The 20,107-nt window shown below is 48.6% G+C and overlaps 1 protein-coding gene across 25 annotated transcripts in view; it reads left to right on the top strand.

The window, feature by feature from the left end:
- The window catches only part of Tacc2 (transforming acidic coiled-coil containing protein 2), a 247,871-nt gene that overhangs the window by 214,971 nt on the left and 12,793 nt on the right, over positions 1-20,107 (top strand). For 11 of the 25 annotated variants that reach the window (XM_023708947.1, XM_023708941.1, XM_023708952.1 and 8 more), the window contains 7 exons: positions 1,768-1,828; positions 3,211-3,505; positions 9,194-9,255; positions 11,220-11,335; positions 12,715-12,886; positions 14,148-14,288; positions 15,124-15,213. In XM_023708947.1, the coding sequence (XP_023564715.1) occupies positions 1,768-1,828; positions 3,211-3,505; positions 9,194-9,255; positions 11,220-11,335; positions 12,715-12,886; positions 14,148-14,288; positions 15,124-15,213 (937 nt within the window). The remainder of the gene's footprint in view (positions 1-1,767; positions 1,829-3,210; positions 3,506-9,193; positions 9,256-11,219; positions 11,336-12,714; positions 12,887-14,147; positions 14,289-15,123; positions 15,214-20,107) is intronic. The other 14 variants (XM_023708945.1, XM_004625605.2, XM_023708943.1 and 11 more) reach the window with 7 other exon arrangements.

Raw genomic sequence — 20,107 nt, 5'->3', positions numbered from 1 at the left:
GCATAGGTTATTTCTCTTTTTCATAGTGATTATAATTGCATTAGTGAGAATGCTTGACTCTGAAAACATCATCATCCAACATTTGCCTGCTTCTTGGGAATGGAGCTCTTTTTCCTCTTATATATTGAATGTCTTCATCTGAAACCTCAACATTTTTTGAACCCTTCATACCATTCTTTCATTTCAGAGTGGGCTGGCAGGCGATTGCGTTCAGCAGCACTATGGCTTTGCAGAGACCATCCAGTAAAAGCTGGGGCAGGGCCTGCCGTTGCTTGGTCTTGCTCACATATGAAGTAGAACCATTTGGTCCGCTCCAAAATGAGGCTGCAAGAGCTCCTTGAGTTACGGAGTTGGCTCAGAATGGAGCCTATGGCTGAGAGCCATCGCCGTGCCGCCCTGGGCCATGTCCTTGTCACTTAAGTCCAGGCTGGGTGTTGGCATGCCTCGTGTGTCATCTGCAGGTCTCCTTGCCAGGCAGCAGTGCAGCTGACCTATGTGCCCCTGCCACTCTGCCTCCTCTGGCCAGGAGGGGGCTTGTGAACAGCTCTCAGGGCCCTAAAGTCATGAACCTGCTCCCTGTCCTTTAAAGGGAAGCTGGCCTGGCCCCAGTGTATGGCAGTCCCAGGGTAGGGTGGAATCTCTTTTCTGCCCAAAAGATTGCTTTAGTATGTTCAAACCATTTTACAACTATGGAATACACAGCTGTATATTTATATGCATGAATAAATATAAGCCTGAAGCTGTGGTTGCACTATTCATATTATACATGCTATAAATAACCATTTTATTACAGAGTAATTTTTTTCACGGTTAAATGCCATTTTGGAACGTTTTATTGGAGAGAACACAAAAGAAGGGACGTGGTGCCAGATTGTTCTATCAACGTGGAAAGCATGGGAGGGTGGTGGGATCTAAAGCGGGTGAAGCCCTTGCTTTGCTGGGCGTGAGACCCTGTAAGGGCAGGCTGGTGACCAGCAGGCAGGGCTTGGAGAGAGCCTGTGTTCTGCCCGGAAGTGGCTGCCTGCCTGGTGGACCCAGGAGTGCCGTTTCTGCTACAAGTCACAGTTTCTCCTGGGGTCTGCTTCCTTGACCTGTCTTATCTGGTGTTCCTCCCCTCAAATTATCTACATGAAAGAGAGAAAACAGTCATTAATCTTTGTCTGTTAGCCATAATCTCATCACTGACCCTGCCTTTGGTAGGAGTCCTAACTAGAATCGTTCAGCGCTCCGGAGTCCTTTAAACTCAGAGTTGGTGTGAATAGGAAGGATTCTGGGAATTCTCCTGAGGACCCAGAACTTGCTATTTATGCATAGAATCCTTCAGCTGTTCATTAAGTGCTCAATCTCCCCACCCATGTGAAAATTGGATCCTGTTAATTAGTGTCATGCGCTCACAGCCCTTCCTCCAGCCTTAATTGGCTCAGGTCATCCTGGCAGGATCCATGTACGTTAAAGTGCTCACCAAAGTTTGCTTTATGAGAGAAGAATGCTTAGTTATATTTAGCTTCATGGGGAGAAGGGTCAGCGCTCCAAATGCCACCTCTTTAAAGCTTTCCAGCTTGATGGATCTTTCCCTTGGGAGAAAAATAATACCTGTTAAAAAGTCAGAATGAATTGTTGGTATGGATGTCTTTGATTAGAGTAGGCAGACAGGAGGGTGGCCTGGGCAGACAGCTTGGCAGAGGCGGTGGCTTCCACCAGCTCTGTATTGCTTGAGATGTTCTGTAGCTCTGTTTGTTGTGTTTACATTTTGCATTTTGTTTCCAGTGACACATTTAGGGTGAAAAAGTCGCCAAAACGGTCTCCTCTCTCTGATCCACCTTCTCAGGTACAATGTTCCTTTGATCTTTATGGTTTTACTGCTTACCCAGAGAGTGTTACCGCAGGCTGCAGAGCTCTCCTTCCTGCCTTATGTGGGCATGTTCCAAAGGCCCTCTTGCCCCTGCATGGCGAGGTCCCTTGGTTTTAGTCATTGTTTTGGTCACTTTGGCAAAGATCAGGATGTGTCCTGAGAGGAGGAGTATTTCATGGGAAATGGTGAAATTGGATTCTGCAGAGGATCTGTTCTAGTACATTCTGTCCACTTGCTGAGAACTTTTGCAGTTATCAAATTAGAAAAGTCTTTTTAGATCAGTGAGTACAGAGTAAGATGTGAAACTGAATATGTGTCAAAAGCACCAAACTATGGCCCTAAATCAGAGTGGGAAGGTGAGGGAACCGTACCGCACAGAGCAGGGGTGCTTGGGTTGTTTATTTATGAGTCTCTGTTTCTCACTTAATAGTTCAACACCAGAGACATGTCGTGTCTTCTGTCCTCTGTATAGACTGAGGAAGGTTATCATCAAGTAGATTTGCCTTCCCATTTCTAGGTTACAAAACAAGTAAACTCCTATCTCTCCAAGTCAGATCAGCCAAGTCCTAGCCCTGAGACCTGGCCCAGGTCAGGGCTCTGAAGGCCCTGGACCTGGTGCCCTGAACAGGGCACTGACTCGCAGCTCTGCTGTCTCATTCCGGAGTCCCACCCTGCCCTGTCAGCTCCACCCTCTGCTGTGGGGTTGGCAGTGTCGCACCCTTTTTCTCCTTCTAGGGACTGGCACGAGGATGGTCAGGTGATATTGATGACGCTGACTTTCAGGTCCGTGCCTGAGCATCACTCAGTAGTTACAGGAATGAAGTCAGCAGAAAGGTCTCGGATCACCAAGGCACAGAATCCAAATTTTTAGGGGTTAGCCAGATAGCTCAGCAGATTAAAGTGCCTGCTTAGGCAGATGCAGGGGCTGGAGTTTTGATCCCCAGCCTGCCTTGCTGGCCCTGCCCCTGGGGTGCCCTGAGAAGGCAACTGAGACTGGGCGTGGTGGCATGCATCTGTAATCCCAGCGCTTGGGAGGCTGAAAAATAGGAAGGACCACTACAAGTTTGATCTGTATAGTGAGACCTTGCAGACCCTGTACCAAATACATTTAAAAAAAAAAAAAATCCAGATTTTTATTTTTAATCCATGATTAGTCTGTGAAACAAACCATCCAAAAAGGAAACTCATAGAGGGAAGAAGGTGTTTCCTTGGGGTGATCTGGAGTTAAGTCTAAGGCGAGCAGGTAGAGGACCTCGATGGGGACCTCTCATGGTCCTGGGGCTGCAGACTCGTGGGTGAGTGTGGTTTCTGATCAGTACCCAGAATGAAAGAGGAGACTGCTCTTCTTCTCCTTGTAGGACTGCACTCCAGCAGCCACCCCGGAGACACCGCCAGTTATCTCTGCAGTGGTACATGCGACAGATGAGGAAAAGCTGGCAGTCACCAGTCAGAAGTGGACGTGCATGACGGTGGACTTGGAGGCTGACAAGCAGGACTTCCCACAGCCCTCAGACCTGTCCACCTTTGTAAACGAGACCAAATTCAATTCGCCCTCGGAGGGTAAGCAACTTGGTGGCCTGCTGGACCACCACCCTGCCTTGGAGAACACTGCCCTTAGGGAGCAAAAGGCCAGGAAAGACACCTTTCAGCCAGGTAACTGTCACATGGGACCGCACGCCTCCCAATGCACTGGAAGCTAACACAGCATATGACTTGAAACTAGCTATCCCTTGACCCCACGAGGCTCGCTAAGAAGTAGCCCAGCACCTACTAATCCAGGTTCTGAGCGTTCAGTTGAGTTTGCTTATCTTTGGCTGTGTGGCTTAATGTGATTGGCTTAATGTGGCTGTCTGTGATTGGGTGGGGGAAAGGGCTTAAAGGAAGTGCTCACAAGAAATGCTCAGTATAGTTCACTGCATCTGGGGGCCCCTTAGTGTCATCATTTTGGGGGCCCCCATTGGATAGAAAGCATAGCTATACCTTTTAATCAAGTCCCAAACCAGAGGCTCACCACAGGCTTGCTTAGGAGGACTTTCTTTTTTTTTTTTTTTTTTGGTGGAACAGGGGATTGAACTCAGGCCCTTGTGCTTGCCAGGGAAGCACTTATTCCACTGAGCCATCTCCCCAGCCCCTTAGGGGGACTTTATTCCCCCGCCCTATGGTACTGGGGATCGAACCCAGGGCCTCTGCGCTGACCTACTTACCCAGTCCTATTATCTTTCTTTCTTTAGAGTCTCATCGTGTCTCTGTATTGCTTGGGCTGGGATTGGCTCTTCAGTCCTCTTGCCTCAGCCTCCCAGCACTGCGATTCTAGGCATGTGCCTGGCCAGGTCATTTTTAACTGTAATTCAGTGCTTAACCTGGAAGTTCTTCCATGCTCAGGACTCTTAGTGTTCTGCTTGGTGCCCGTAAGTGCATTTGGGGTGAGATCTAGTTCATAATAGAAACAAGTGTTCCAGATTTCGGGGTGCTTATTTACTTTCCATATAAAGCTGCCTAGCTTTGTGTGACCGTGAAGAGACGATTCATATGTATTCGGACGTTTTGGGATTTTATTTTGTACAAAATAGAACCGTTTGGTTAGCCGTCAGGTTGCCCCTGTGGCCTGGCGTTTGGGAGGCCCCAGAGTTACCATCTCACTCTGGCCCAGTGACAGTGAAACTTTTGGAGCGTTCACTGATGCCAGCCGCCCACGGGGGCATGTGCACTGTAGGTTCACCACCACTGCTTTGGCCTGATGCCTCAGGCCACATCCTGCAAGCTCAGCCTCCCTTCCATCCCTGGTTTTCTCTGTGCCCACACCTGAGCCACGAGCCTCACCTGAATGAACAGCCTTCCCCCAGGACACCCTTTGCTAGGCTGTGGCCACCACCTGCCCTGCACCCTCCTTCCTGTCTCCCACCCATGCCTGTCTCAGCCTTTCCCTAGACATCGACTCCCTGCTCTGCTTGCCTCTGCTGCTTGTCTGGGCCAGCCCGGAGCCCTTAGAGCTGCACGGTGCAGATGCGTGTGCCCTTCTTATTTCCCAGCTAGCCTGTGCTTTCTGCAGGCAGGAACCCTGGTACCTGTCTGTTGCCCATGGCACCCTGAACATCAGGGGCTAAAGGCAGGCTTGAAATAAAGGAAATGCAAGCCTGGCAGGTGAGCAGCTTAGTGCCAACTCAGTTGACTTGATCTTTGCAACAGGTGTCACCTGAATGAGGTGACACGGAGGGGTTTTATGTCCTAGAAGCAGCAGAGGACATTGTGGCATGAGCACTGCCCTTGGCATCTGTCGTGCCTGTGGTTTTCTTCTCACTCGCATCCACTGAGCTGTACAAGAGACTCCTAAGCATCACAGAAAACTATTTCAAAACTCGTTTAGTCTTGGCACTGTGGATAAGAATAAAATCACGTGACTCTGGGTCATGTCTGGCTTGGTTTTATTAAAAATCAAATACATGGACTTCTTTCCTTAGACTTAAAAAAATCTCAGTACTTTTTAAGCTAATAAGTTGGTGCCTGATTGAGTGGTACCATGTATCTGTTCATCTTTGCCATTGTCCTAAAACAAATGTCTCACAAGCTGCATGTTCAACAAGCACATAAATACATGTAAGTTCGAAACACACCTCTCTTAAACCTACCTCAGAGAAGACACGATGAAGGTTTGGGGGTCTCGACTACAAGTGGGCTGCTCTGCATTGTCGGAGTGAATCAGAACACGACCACTACTGCGATAAAAACTTTCTTATGCGGAAGTCACTGACCACAGGGAAATGAAATGAGGTAGAAATAATAATTACTGCTTTCTGATCCAACTTCATAGGTAAGAGCAGGAAAGCAGTTAACTGTCCGCGGTTCAGCGCATCCCTTGAGTTGCGCTGAGTCTCTTACATACATGGTTTTATTTCCTCGTCTCAGCAGTCTGATGAATTTCTATAGCTCCCTGCTTTAAGAATGAAGCTTGGTGCTGTTAAGCGACCTGCCCTGTGTTGTGGGCTGCTCTGTGCAGAGCTGGATCTGTCTGACTTCACAGCTGTGTGCTTTCCGGCTCTGCTGTTTATGTGAGTGCTGACCAGGCTCCCTGCCTTCCTCTGCAGTGTGAGGCTGTGAGCGCATCGAGCCTCCACTTCTAGGGGCCCAAGAGCATCGTCGAAGAGCTTCGTGTTGTCTTTAATATTTCAAAAACGGCAGGGAAACTAGAAGGAAGCCCAGGTGATTACAATAGCGCATTTGTGCTCAACTACACCAGCTCTCTGGGGCAGCTCTGATATGCTGCACCGTTCAAAAACTCAGGTTGATGAATACAGACACACAGCCTTGTGTAATCAGTGCCCTTCTCTCATGTGGCCTTTTCAGACGTGGCCCGTGGTCCCTCGGGGCAAGGGGTTATCTAGCCTCTGAGAGCTCCCTTGTCTCTGGTCTAAGAGGCCCTGGCAGAGCAGTTGTGAGAGTCACAAGTCCGCATGGCCTCTGAGGGTCACCCGGTCTCTCCATCCCCCTTCAGCCTTGTCAGCTTCTTCCCACTGCCCAGCAGAGGGGAGTGTGTCCTTGGGAACGGATCCATTTGAGTGGGGTCACGATCACTGCCCAACACAGGGCCAGACATTGAGAAGGCAGCGCTGAGGCTGTCGGGGACCACTGCGTCTTTCCTTTCCAAAGGGCTCTTTTCTTTTCTCCTTGTGATGTCACTTACATTAAAAGTTCCAGAAATATTAGCAATGAGTAATAATAGCAGTGAGCAAAATAACAAGAGCTGTCAATCCCTTACATTTGTATTACCTATTCTACAGATTTGACTTTGTACTATTTTATTTTGTTGAAAAAAGTGGCACTTTGGGCTCCATTTTATAAAGCAGTCGCGTGAGTTGGTTTCTCTTTTCTGGGAAGGAAGACCTGTGGCTTCTGCTCCTGGCGCTTTTCAGTCCCCCAGTAAAGCTCTGGCAATTAGAGTCAGGAGAATGGCAGTAGGACCCTGTGTGGTGCCCGATCAACATAATGGCCAGAGGCAGTCCTTGAGGTGAGGGGACCCATACAAAATCACTTTGGACCTGTTCAGCTTGAAGCAGCCACAAGCTACAGCGAGTGAGCTTCTCTTGAAGGAGTAAAACAAATGTCCCACTTGGCGCCATTGGTGTCTTCCTTCCTGGTCTGCCGCCGGACCTGGCCAGGCTGAAAGTGAACACACTCCACCCCAGGCCTAGTCTGTGCAACTTGGTATTCATAGCAGATGACTAAGATTTCATAAAGCCAGTTTCAGTAAGGTGTTTCCTCAGGATATCAGCGACTATCCTGATGACAGGCAGAGGCATTTATTTTCTTTCCATCCTATCCAGGCAGTTGTGTCAGTTACAAATAAGGATCCCATATGGCTGTGGTTAGAAGTAGCAAGACATCTTTTTTTTTTTTTTTTTTTTTTTTGTGGAACTGGGGATTGAATTTAGGCCCTTGCGCTTGCCGGGGAAGCGCTTATTCCACTGAGCCATCTCCCAGCCTCTGGCATCTTCTGAAGGAGTGTCTCTGAGTTTCTCACTCAGGAGGGTGAATTTCCCAGGTGGAGGGTGGGCCTCCTGGAGCCAGGCCTGTCACAGATCAGTATTGGGAAGGGAGTGGTAGGGGAAGCAACGAGCTTACTTTTTGTACTTTAGGTGATTTCTCTCAAGGGAAGAATGGGAGACACAGTGCACTGGGGAGAAGAACCCCTTTGGCAGGTTGGAGAGAAGGCAGGGGGTAAGCTCAGAGACCTGCGACTCATCCGGATCTGGCTGCAGTGGAGTGAGCCAGGCTTTCTGGGGGGTACTTTACTGTGGTGAGCTGGCTGTCAGAGCCAGGGCCACAGGACCCTGAAAATCTCTTCATGATCCCTTGCTTGGGTGCATCCTGGCTGCTGTGTGCATCCTGGGCAGGTGTTGAGAGATTCTCTTAAGTGACTTAGGATTATGTAATGCATTGGCAATATTAGTGAGAGCTTGGAAGAAGCCGCTCGTTCATGGTTATCTTTTCTACTTTAGCTGTCTCTAATAAGGCAACAAAGTGGTACACTGGGGCCCCATACATAGAAATGATAGCGCCTGCAGAGGGCCTAGAAATCGCCTTGCCCATCTCTCCTTCTCCTCACTATGCCCCATCAGCTTTTCCTTCTAAGGTTAGTAGGGCATTAAGTCTTCATAAGCCAGTGCTTTTCTAGGTACTAAGTTGGTGTAGGCTTGCATGGCCGTTGGTGCTGTTTTCAGATTGTATCTTGGCGTGTGGTTCATGCGCCTATCTCTGTACAACTACAGGAGTAAACATCTAGTAGGGAGGGAGTCCTGGCCACGCATCCCCAAAGCCAGCTTCAGTCCCGTTGGCTGGAAGATGTGTCTGCTTCACTAAGGAGGTTCAGAACTTCCTAAGAACTTGTCCACATGCTGAGAAGCTTGGGTTTATGGCAGCTCTCTCATTGTGAAGTTCATATTAAAGACATATTTTTTGGTGATGGCCTTTAGCAATATGCAGAAAGATCGACCTTTCCTCTAGAATTGCTACTTAAATTTATCTTATTCAAAAAATATTGAGACCTTCAGCTTTCTGGGTTGCCACTAATACTTTTGTACAGTGATGTCACTTAACCATACTTTGATTTCTTATTAAATCGAGGCATCCGGTAGCTCGAGGTGTGGCTGCTATCCAGAGTCCTTTTCGGGTTCACTATTCACAGTGTCCACTGCTCAGCTCATGTGAGGCATACAGTAAATTGTGTGTGAGGCATTGTGTACTGGACAAGGTGCTTTGAAGTGGCAGAGTTGTGGGCCATCTAGGTACCTGAGGCAGGAAGACAGGTTTTTAGTCTTCAGTGAGTGTCTGGGATTTTCTTTGCTCCCTAATGTCATCTGACAATTCACAAGACACCATTTCGCCACCTCGTTGGAGGTTAATAGTGATTTATTTGAAAATTGATCTGGCCTGGCTTTGTGGACACTCAGAGGGTGCTGGGAAATGTCCGAGTGACTGTGAAGCTTCTCTCACGGGCAGCACTGGAGCAACAGTATTTGTCCTTCTCTTGCTTTGCAGTGGGGCTGGGGCTGAATTTGCAGAGACAAGTACAGGTGCAGTTCCAAGAAGTCATCGGGCAGTGTCCCTCCACGCTGCACATGAGAGTTACAGAATGCGGCACACAGCGCGCTGATGTGCCCATAGCCAGTGCTGTTTCACTTCCTTGGGACTCCCTCAGATGCCCCAAAGGCAGAGTCCCCACCAGCAAAAAGTCAACTAACTGAAAATAGCCGTGCAGCTGTATCCCAAGTCTCCAGTCAGTGGGCATTTCTCAAATCTTTTGCATTTTTGTCTCTGGCACTAATCTCACTTTGTGTTTCTTTGCAGAGCTGGATTACAGAAACGCCTATGAAATTGAATACATGGAAAAAATCGGCTCCTCCTTACCTGTAAGTTCTTCCTGCTGTGCCTTTTGCCGTTATAGGCAGGCAGGAACCTCTTCTGCAGTTGTGGAAAGGGCTGGTGTCCTCTGCACCCACAGCGTGGAGAGGCCCGATGACAGTGAACTGGGGTAGTGGGGGAGTTTGAGGGTCATACTCCGTCCACATCACATTTTCAAGCAGAAAGGCAGAAGAGGATTAGGCTTCCTGCAGACTTGCCTAGACTCAGAGAGCATCGGAATTCCCTTGATTTGTGAGTGTCATTAACTGTCTTCTAAATTACGGTTGATGCGCCATCTCCACAGGTTCCGTATCTGGCTTCAACCTTAGAGCACAAATAGCGTAAAATAATTCCATCTGTCCTGAACTTGTACAGACTTACTTTCTTGTCATTATTTCCTAGATATTACATCCTAAATTTACATAGCATTTAGATCCTATTGGATATTGTAAATGATCTAGAGGTGATTTAAAGTATATGGTAGGATGTGGGGGGTTGTACTCAGACACTACACCAGTCTGTGTAAGGGATTTGGGTATTTGCTGGGCTTCTGGAGCCAAGCGTTCACTATAATGGTTGTAAGCAACTGATCCTTTGGGTGGTAACCACCGCCCCCAGCCCCCACCTTTATTTAAGTGATTTTACAGGTAGCTGTCTTTCCTGGCTTAGTGAGTACTCAAGCATTTTGTTCAGGGTGTGGCCTCTTTCTGTGCTGTTGTTCAGTGGTGTCTTTCAGGCGGGGGAGGAGGTGGGCCAGAGACCTTGCCATGAGCACACTAAACGCTCCTGGACGGGTTGCTCTTGGCTCTGTCTTTCTGTGCATTGTTCATAGATACAAGGTTTGCTGATTCAAAACTGCGGTAGTCTTGAAGGCTGAGCGGGAAAGTGTACCCGTGCACAGACTAAAACCAGCTTCCCCGTACAGTGCGTGGGCTTTGTCACTATCTCTCAGCGTATCACTCAGAGTGTCTGCTTCCCTCATGGCTTGCAACCCGGTGGTTGATGCCATGTATGTGATACCAAGGGGGAGACGTGAGTGGAACATTCGTGTGTTTTGATTGTTGGTTTAATGGGATCAAAACTACCAGAGACCCATTCTTATGCACCACACCTGCTCACCCAGACCTCAACAGGCCTCATGCATGGATTTTGTAAGGTGTCTACCTTACCTGGGAGGCACACAGCCACCCAGAGATTTTGCGATAGTGCAAAACATGCTCACTGGCCACAGGAGTGGGGGATTCTGTGGTCTCCCCAGAGTGCAGAGGTCACTCAGGGGCTCCCCATCACTAAGAAGTACCAATCCTTGTCTCTGGGCTCAGTGCACATGGCTGTAGGGGTTTAGTCTTGATCCCCCCTCTGGCCTCTGGCCCGCCCACTGCCCCACTTGGCTCCACACTGCACATCTCTGTGCCCCAGGCCGGCTGGCTCTGAATGTGCCGGGACCCTCAGGCTCCTTGCCACCACCCACACCTTGCTGTCTGCTCATGCCCTTCTTGCCATGGCCCACTGAGAGACATCTTTGTCCCTCCAGCCTAGGTCCCTGGCTCTGTGCCTCTTTCCAGTGCTCATCCTTGGGTCACCAAGCTGCTCTCTTCACTTGACAGTGGGCAGCCCCAAGCCAGAAGCCTGCCTTAGTCCCCCATTTATCCTCTGTGGCCAGCACAATGAGCCAGAGAATGTGGTCAGTAAGCACTGGTGCCTGAGCAGGGTCAGCAAAGGACACTCTTCGTTCTCTCTCCCCTCACACACAAGGCCACCTGGACTTGGATGCCTGTTCCCACCACGTCCTTTCCTCCCTCTCTGCCTGTCTCTCAGCCAGGCCTTGCTTTCTTCTTTCAGTTCACTTGAGTGAAGTGAAAGCTTTTCTCTGGTGAGTTGTTTGACCCCACGGGAGAGTGCCCTGGTTTTCATCTTGGTGTCATGTTCCGACCTACTGTACCAAGCTGATGTGTCCCTTTGACCCCTGCAGCAGGACGATGACGCCCCGAAGAAGCAGGCCCTCTACCTTATGTTTGACGCGTCTCAGGAGAGCCCTGTCAAGTCGCCTCCAGTCCGGATGTCAGATTCCCCAACGCCGTGTTCAGGGTATGGCTTCCATAATGAGCGCGCTACCAGTCAGGGCAGCGGCCCCAACGCTCTGAGTACTTTCCCATTGCTACCCTGGCCCCATTCCCTGCTGTATATTCCGAGCGCCCAGTTTCAGTCTCTGTCCAGCTGGGCACAGATGCCTTCCTTGGTTTTGTTACTAGGCTCTTTGTACTAAGGTAAAATTCCTTTAGTAGCTGATGTGACCCCCATTACACCCCCATCCGCACACGTCTTTCTGTCATTTGTCCAGTGGTAGGCAGCATGACACACCATTCAGAACCTGGGTCCCCGCTTCATTCTTTACTAGCTAAAGTGAATTGCTCACCATGTATGCCTCAGTTTCCCCAATTGTCAAGTGAGGGTAAGAGATTGAACTCAAAGGTACTTAAGATAAAAAAGCGTTGGGGGCTGGGGAGATGGCTCAGTAGAATAAGTGGTTCCCTGGCAAGCGCAAGGGCCTGAGTTCAATCCCTGGTTCTGAAAAAAACAAAGATAAAAAGGCCATTAGACTCGAGTGCCCCCTGTACAGTGGGCACAAGGTACCTGGCTTCTAGAGCAGTGATGTGGGGGAAATCTCTTGTCAGTGTTCCCTGTACACGTACGAAGCGTGGTGAGTGGATGTCACTGATATGGATGGCAGTGTTTGCATCTGGAAGGGTTCGGGTTGTGAACGGCGCAATGTTTGGGCAAGCATGGGCATCGCTTGAAGATTTGGACGATGCCGCCCTTGTCTGCCTGCTGCTTACGTTACGTAAGACTCAGAGTTCTTGGTTTGACTTCTCAAACTTACCGAATATGGAACTGGGAATGGTGGTGCATGCCTCTAATCCCAGCACTGGGGAGGTGGAGACAGGAGGATCGCTGCTGAGTTTGAGACCAGCCTGGGGGCTACAAAAGTAAACATAAGGCCTGTCAGCTGCATATTGAGACCCTGTCTCAGAACAAAACAGAACAACAAAAGCTTGACCCGAATTGACTGCATGTGCCCAGGGGCTAAGGTGTGACGTTACTGCGTCAGTAGTGCTGCCCTACGAGGGGCGCTGCGCTGAGTGTCGTACAGCACACAGCGCTCTAGTCAGTCATCACAAAGGTTCATTGCCTTCGCCGTAGAGAAAGGAAACGAAAGTGTGGTGCCAGTTACCTTCTCCAGAGTGCATAACGGAGCACCTTACACCAGCCCTTGTGCTCCTTAGCCAGTGGCACCTGTGTCCGCTCCCTCCCTTGTCCTGAGAGGCTGCCTGGCCACTGTAGACTTGGCCCATGTGCCTCTGGAGACACAGTCCTGAAAGTCCAGGATTCTTTGGGCTGTTGCACTGATTATGGCTCCCTGCTTGAGTCCAGTGAGAAGATGCTAAAGATGCCCTTTGTTTCCTCAGGTCCAGTTTTGAGGAGAGTGAAGCCCTTGTGAATGCTGCTGCAAAAGCCCAGCATCCTGTCACACGAGGGCTGGCCACCAGCCAAGAGCCACACTTGCAAGTGCCAGAGAAATCCTCCCAGAAAGACCTGGAGGTCATGGCCTTGGGGACCCCGTCAGAGGCGATAGAAATTGTAAGTGGAGTCAAAGGAGCTGGATGTTACTGGGGATGAGACCAGGGCCTGCTGGTGCCATCACCACCACCTGGCGCTTGCTGTGGGGTCTGGCCTGGCTCCCAGGACACAGGAACCAGCCTCTGGGCCCCCATCATTGTGAGGGCAAGGCCCTCCTACCACCAGGATGGTTTGGCAATTCCCACCTAAATGCTCTTTTTTTTGCACCTAGTGCTATTTACTTGCCATTTGTCCTCTCATGGGACCCAACTGGTCCTTCAGAGCTATCACCAGGCAGTTCTTTGCCTCTCTAGTCTATCTGGCCCATGCAGAGAATGGTAGAGCAGGCGGTGCCCTCCTTTTTGGGGATTTAAGTGCTTTTCCTCGGTCTCAGTTACAGGAGATTTCTCCTGTTGATAGGCCAAGGACCTTACCAGTGCCTTACAAAGCTAACAGACCTGACCAAAGGTTTCACCCACCCACTCCCTGCATGTTACACATGTCCTTTGGGCATCTGCAGTCTCCCTGAAGGCATGTGATGAACTATGAGGGTTTCCCACACTTACTATTTTAATTTCTTTTATCTTTGACCCAGCAATCCCCCAACAGGTTTGAAGGCATTGATCTAGTATGGTACTTTGGTTGTTCTGTAGTAGAAGACTTCCTTTGTCCCATGTAACAAATATTAAGTGAGAATCTACTCTTCTTTTCGGTAGTTGGATGCTGAATTGGAGAATGGAAATGTAATAGTGGGCAAAAAGAGGGTTAGACATGAATGACAGGAATGAGTCATTTTGTAAATAAAAACCATTAAGGGCATATGATTCACCTCCCACAGAGTTGGCCTCTGCTTTTTCAGTCTGCCCAGAGATGTTTTGTTTGAAATCATCTTTTTGTTATTTAGACAATAACCTTTACCAAAACCTTACTTCCTTTGATGTTTGTATGTAGAGCTGTTTCCTTGACGAGTTTCATTGTATTTTGAAACACCATCAGCTAGCTCACCTCCCACCTGTTGGCTAGGGAGTGAGGGTTCTGGCAGGTGGGGAGGGCACCTGAGGCTGTTTTGGGGGAGGGGGTTGGGCCTGCTAATCTCAAGATGTTCATTGTGGGCATGTGGAATTCCTTCTGGTGACCCCTGAGTACTGACGGCTAAGTGATCACTCTCTTTAACCACGAGGCAGAAATGTCCAGCGAATGCATGCTTGGTGCTTGTGTAGAATCAATATCACTCTCTGCTCTCCTCTATTTTTCTTCTGTCCTCCTTTCTGCCGGCCTTCAGACAGCTCCCGAGGGCGCCTTTGCCTCTGCTGATGCCCTCCTCAGCAGGCTGGCCCATCCAGCCTCTTTCTGTGGTGCGCTTGACTATCTGGAACCCGACTTAGCAGAAAAGAACCCCCCAGTATTTGCTCAGAAACTTCAGGTTTGTAGCCCACGTGTGACCTTGGGGGATTTGTCAAAACCTCAGTAGAGAATGAACCCCAGCTCCCAAATGAACTGAGGCAGTGCTTAACGAGAGACTGCTGAGAATGTTCCAGGTGATACGTCTTCCCCTCAAACACTGATTTATGTGGTGTGCTTTATCCAAGATGCTGAAATTATATAAATTGTGCAATTACATATTGAATGAACCATTTCTGTTTCAATTTGGAATTTTGGCTAAACAGCCATTACTCAGATGTATTGATGGCCCCAAAGGCAGTTTCTGTGATTTATTCTCAGAACCAAAGGTATTAGGTCACCATTGAGCCAAGCTGTTTAGATGTACAAGAAATCTCAGATTCCCATTGAGATAACATCTGGACTCAGTCCTATATCTGGAACCAAAATAATTATGTACTCTGTGCTTTAAATTTGACAATTTAATTTGATATCCCCTGGACTAGGCTGTTTGGGGCACATAGTCTTTTCAGAGATACGTGTCCATTTATGGAAAGTGTTGGCCAACTTTAAGAAAAACAAAAGAAATGAAAGAATACAGTGCAATAAAAATGTTGACCCTATTTTCAAAATCACTCTCCATTGCACCATATGATACCTCTTGTTAGGTATGAAAGGGCAGTTCTGTGAAAAGGTAATTGAACACACTTGTTTCATGATCTGCTGAGGTAATCACTGTGATAGCCTAGCGTGTGTTTCCCCCCGAGCACCTGTCATGACACATACATGTGGCACATTCATTTCTGGGATGTGGAAAACATGGCGTCTGTCTTGCTGCGTTTCCCCTGCGGTCTGCTCACACCCCACCCGGCGGGCAGGAGGAGTTAGAGTTTGCCATCATGCGGATAGAAGCCCTGAAGCTGGCCAGGCAGATTGCCCTGGCTTCCCGCACCCGCCAGGACGCCAAGGTACTGGTTTGCCGCTGCAGTGCACTGCCTCCCAGAATGCTGTGTGTGCCGCCGCCGCGGGCCCGGGTGCTTTGCTAACCATCAGCCAGGCGGGCATTGTGGGTGTCTCGTGAGGTGCACTTTCTGAAACACGGCAAGTGTAACTCTTGCGTAGACACTCCTGTGTAAGCTCTGCTTAGCTCAGGAATGAGAGAACTGACACATGGTAGTGCTGGCCAAGCGGAGAACAGGAAAAGCCAAAGTATAGACTAAGGTGGTAAAATAAATACAGTACTGACTCAGCAAGACTAAAAAAAATCATTGCCCTTGAAGTTGTCTTTTTTTCTGTAAATATTATTTGCTTCTCTGTGAACAAAAATAATTTGCAAGTTGTCTGTTTTCTGCAAGTTCACATCTAACTTCTCTGGGAATCAGCAGTAATTAGTAAGTGAAAGCAACACCTACCCTGAGACATTAGGCAAGATGTCGGTCGACAATCCCTTGGACAGGCCGCTGGTCCCCATTTCAGGTTTGCAGGGTACATGGCTGGCCTGTGTCGCAGCTGCTTGCCTGTCACTGCTGGACCAGTGTGGACTCAAGCAACAGTGTAGTGTCGGTTAGGAGAGTTCTTCCCTCTCCTGTCTTCCTCTTTCTCTTCCTCTCCTCACTTTTTCTTCTCTTTTTGGCCTCTTTGATCCACGGAGGAGCTGCAGGACTTGGTACAGGAGCAGATATCCACCTTCCACTGTGCTCAAAGGGCCCACACATGTGGTCTTCTTGTTGTAGACCAAACAAAGACTCCTTCCAGAGACAGGAGGTGGGCACACTGTAGGTATCCAGATGAGGATTTATGGGACTCCGGGCAGGCAGAACAGTGGAAATACAGATCAGTGATGTCGTCATTCTTCTTGCCAAACTATAAAGTTGGATTAAGTTTCCATGGAAACGAGAATTTTAGAAGTCATTAAGCAGTGAGGACCTCTCTCTCTCTCTCTCTCTCTCTCTCTCTCTCTCTCTCTCTCTCTCACACACACACACACACACACACACACGGTTTATCTCTTCATATCCTTCTGGAATGCCATAAAAGTAGAGTGAGTTGCCTAGGTTTGGCTACTGTGGGTACGCTGCATTCCTGAACAGAAGTTTGATGCAGAATGGAGCAGGTTCTGCTGAGTAGTTTCACTTGGGCTGGAAGTATGTTGGGGTGTCCTGCCTTCTTCCTCTGAGAGCATACCAGACATGGGCCTCGACAAACAAGTAAATACGAGTTGATAACCTGTCCATTACAAGCTATTCTCAGACCATGTGTCCCAGTTTTGATTTAGAAAATAGTGTCACATGGATCCACTCAGTGTGAGCCTAACCACCTCCTGGTGTATTTCTGAACTCATGCTAAGAGGAATAGTGTTTGGGTAGAGCTGTCTTGGAGTATGAGGGCATCATTTTCTACTATAGGAATTTGTATCACTTTAGGAAAATGCATTATCTGATAACTCTGGCCCATAGAAAATAGATGTTCTTTCTGTGGCTAGCCAGCCTGAGGGGCATCCTTGGGCCTGCAGGTAGGTCCCTGCAGGTTCCCTGCGCATGTAGATTCTTAACAGCACCTCACTGTGGCAGAAAAGTCTGCTGTATTTCAGCTGCAGGCTGTAGAGCCCTGTCTGGCTGTATGGTCTTGAACTGGTGCTAACACAAAAATGGAAGCATTTGAAATAAAGGATAAGCTATCGAGAGGGTGGAAATCGGCAGGAATGGGGCAGGGGTGAATCTGGTTGTTGCTTAGAGCACCTTCACCTGTCATTTCTGCTTAGCATGACAGAGCTGAGTTAGCCTTGGAGGAACTACAGCGAGGGTTCCTTTTTCACTTGTCAAAAGTCATTAGAAATAAGAGGCCCCCCCAGGAGCTGGGCTGGTGGGCTGCAGCCTCCTTTTTACTTTCTACCTACATACTTCCAGCCACACTCGGGTCCCCCACATAGTTTCCCCAGGGATGAATCTGACCACGGCTGATGCATATGCTGAACCGCAGCCCTAGGTTTAGCATGAATCAGGTTGGATAGAGTCCAAAAGTCCTGAATACGTGGCTTTCCAAGGGATGCAAAGCAGGGGCCGTTGCTATGATTTGTGTGGCCTCTGGGTGTGATCTTGGAGCTGTTGGGCCTTATAGCAATTCGCTCTAAAGGCTGGAGGATGAACTCGGTACAGTGGTAAGCTTAGGAATGGTAGCGGCCAGATCCTTGGGGAGTGGACACGGTATGACTCCTTATCTGACTCCTCTAAGAGTCCTGGTGTGGACAAGCAGGAACCGGAATTTTACATGAGCTGGAGCAGGAGTTGGGTTGAGGGAAGCTTGTGTTGTTGGCGAGCAGCCTGGTGTTGGTTCTGTCTCTTCACCAGCCACACTCTCCCACGCCATCGACAGTGAGGTCACAGAAGGACACAAGTCTGAAAGCCATGGAACGGTCTGCAGAGCAGTGAGAGAGGGCTTTCTTGTAGGTCTCAGCTTAGTGGCCAGTTTTGAGAACAAATAGTCATCACCTGGAGCCTGTGTTTACAGACTGGAAGGTTGGTGCCATGTACCTCAGACATTCTGTCCACACTCCATGGATTTAGCTTATTCTGCTGTGGCCACTGGCTGCTATTCTTGGCAGTTGTCCTTACCCCAAGTGGCCTCTCTCACGTGGTTCTCCAAGCCTAGGATCTGCACTTGGTCCCTCCACAGCCAGCCTCTGTGTGCTTTGGGACATGGACCCTGCTACCACCCAAGCGCCCAAGGTTTTTGGACAGGAAAGACCACAAGGAGGACTGTGAGCCAGGGAGGGCAACAGGACATCCCCTGGCTGCAAAGCCAGCAGCAGTAGGCCAGGCCTCTTAAGGCATGCCAATACCAAGGGGTCGTGGTGCTCCAAGGATTTGCTGCAGGTCCAGGACTAGCTTGAGAGTTGAAATTGCTTACAGAGACCCTTGCCTTCTGGCCTGTGGCCATTTTTACATTTCAGTTTGTGGTTCTACTGGCTTTTTGGAGCCTCTTTAAAGTAGCAAGTAGAAAACTATGTGAGAAACACAGCTGAATCTAAAAATATCTGATCCTAAAATATCAGTGAAAGACAAACCTTTTACTTTCATTTGAAAACATTTCTTGGTTGTAAGGAGAAACCAGACAGTGTGCTGAATTTCATAGTATGTGGATACCTGATAAGAGCCTTCAGTCAAATGGGTCTCGAAGTCATTTGTTCCTTTACTGAAAATACCAGGTGGCCACAGTGAAAAGTGACCATAAATCACTCTATAGGGTAGTATCCCTTTTCCTTTGCTTAGGACGAGCATTGTTTTATTCATTTTTCTATTCATTTCCTTGTTTTAAAAAGCTTAAAGGTCATTAATTCTTTCATTGGCAAGATTTGCTTCCTGCTCAGTGTGGCAAAGTTAGTTTTAACTAAATTAATTTTATCTTGGGCCAGTGAGATAGCTTAATGGACTGGGGAGCCAGGACAAGCACAGGGACTGGGTTCGATCCCTACCACATGTTGCACTGGCCCTACCCCCGGGCATGCTGAGCTGGATGCCGAGACCAGGTGAGGTGGTACATGCAAGTAGTCCCAGCCCTGGGAAGGCTGAAAACAGGAGATTCATTGTGATCTGAGCTGTGTAGTCAGACCCTGCACCAAATACGTTAAAAAAATTTTTTTTTCTCTGAAACTTAAGGAATCCCGTTTATTTTGGGCCACAGATGAATATTGTTTTGAGAAATCTTTATACTAAATCTCTCAGCTCCTCAATTTGTCTTCAGAATGACCAGGTTGAATTTGGTGACTGTAATACTCTTTTTTTCTTTTTCTTTTTTTCTTTTTTTTTTTTTTTTTTTTGTGGAACCGGGGATTGAACTTAAGCCCTTGCACTTGCCAGGCAAGTGCTGTTGGCTGTAATACTCTTAATATCCTTTTCATTTAAAAATTTTTAAAAAAAAAATTTTTTAAATGAACACATTTTAAAGTCATGGGAATAGTTTTGGGTTTTTTTTGTTTGTTTTGAAGCGTTTTTCAGGATTATGCACTTCCTCCCAAGTACAAATATTGAATGTTGATATCATTTCCAGTTATTTTTGAGAAATTTCTCTGTGATGGGTAGAACTATAAAAATCCTTCCAGACAGCAGTGGTGAGCCCGTCCCTGCAGAGCCTTGGGGCCTGAGCTTGCCTTTCTTCCAACAGCCTGACCTTCCTGCTGCCTGTGAGTGGTTACTTGTGCTCTGGTCAGGTGTCCTGAGGCCTGGCGGTTGGGCAGGTCCTGGCTCCCCATTGGACACGAGAGTGTCTGGGGTCTGGATGCCCAGGGCTGTGTGCTCCCAGCCCCACCAGCTGATCATGTGCAGGCCCGAGGGCTGAAGGGCAGGTGGGTCGGTGAAGTCAAGGCAGCAGCAGGAGCTCTCTTCCAGGACAGCCTAGATAATGGACGCTGCATGTGGACAACTAACTGGCCCTAACCGAGTAACCCCCGGTCCTATCCATTAAACTGAGCTTTCCCAGCCGCTTCCTTTCATATGGGCCCGTGCCTGGTGCTGTAGCAAGGATAAGCACGGAGGTTCCTGTGACACAGAGATGTTCTGCATGTGTGCCTTCTATCTACCCTTCCGTTTGCTGCTGGCTCTTTCATCTTACCTGCTCATTGTACCCCTCTCTATGCCCCCCAGGCCTTCACCACTATACCACGGTGTTCTGTTCACCGCTCAATTTATTCCTATAATTTCCCAAGAAAGGAGCAGTCTCATTCTGCCTGTTAGAGCACTACCACCTCCCGTGGAACCAGGGCGCAGGTCACCTTGGCAGCTGTGAGCGCCGTGAGCTTAATGGATAGGACTAGCGTGCGATTGGTTTGTTTCTGTTGTGGTAGAAGTAGGCTGGCAGACCTGGCCA

The sequence above is a fragment of the Octodon degus genome, unplaced genomic scaffold (genome assembly GCF_000260255.1).
Source record: "Octodon degus isolate 3935 unplaced genomic scaffold, OctDeg1.0 scaffold00010, whole genome shotgun sequence".
Classification (NCBI taxonomy): domain Eukaryota; kingdom Metazoa; phylum Chordata; class Mammalia; order Rodentia; family Octodontidae; genus Octodon; species Octodon degus.
Note: the sequence above shows the minus strand (reverse complement) of the source record. Positions and strands in the feature narration are given on the sequence as shown.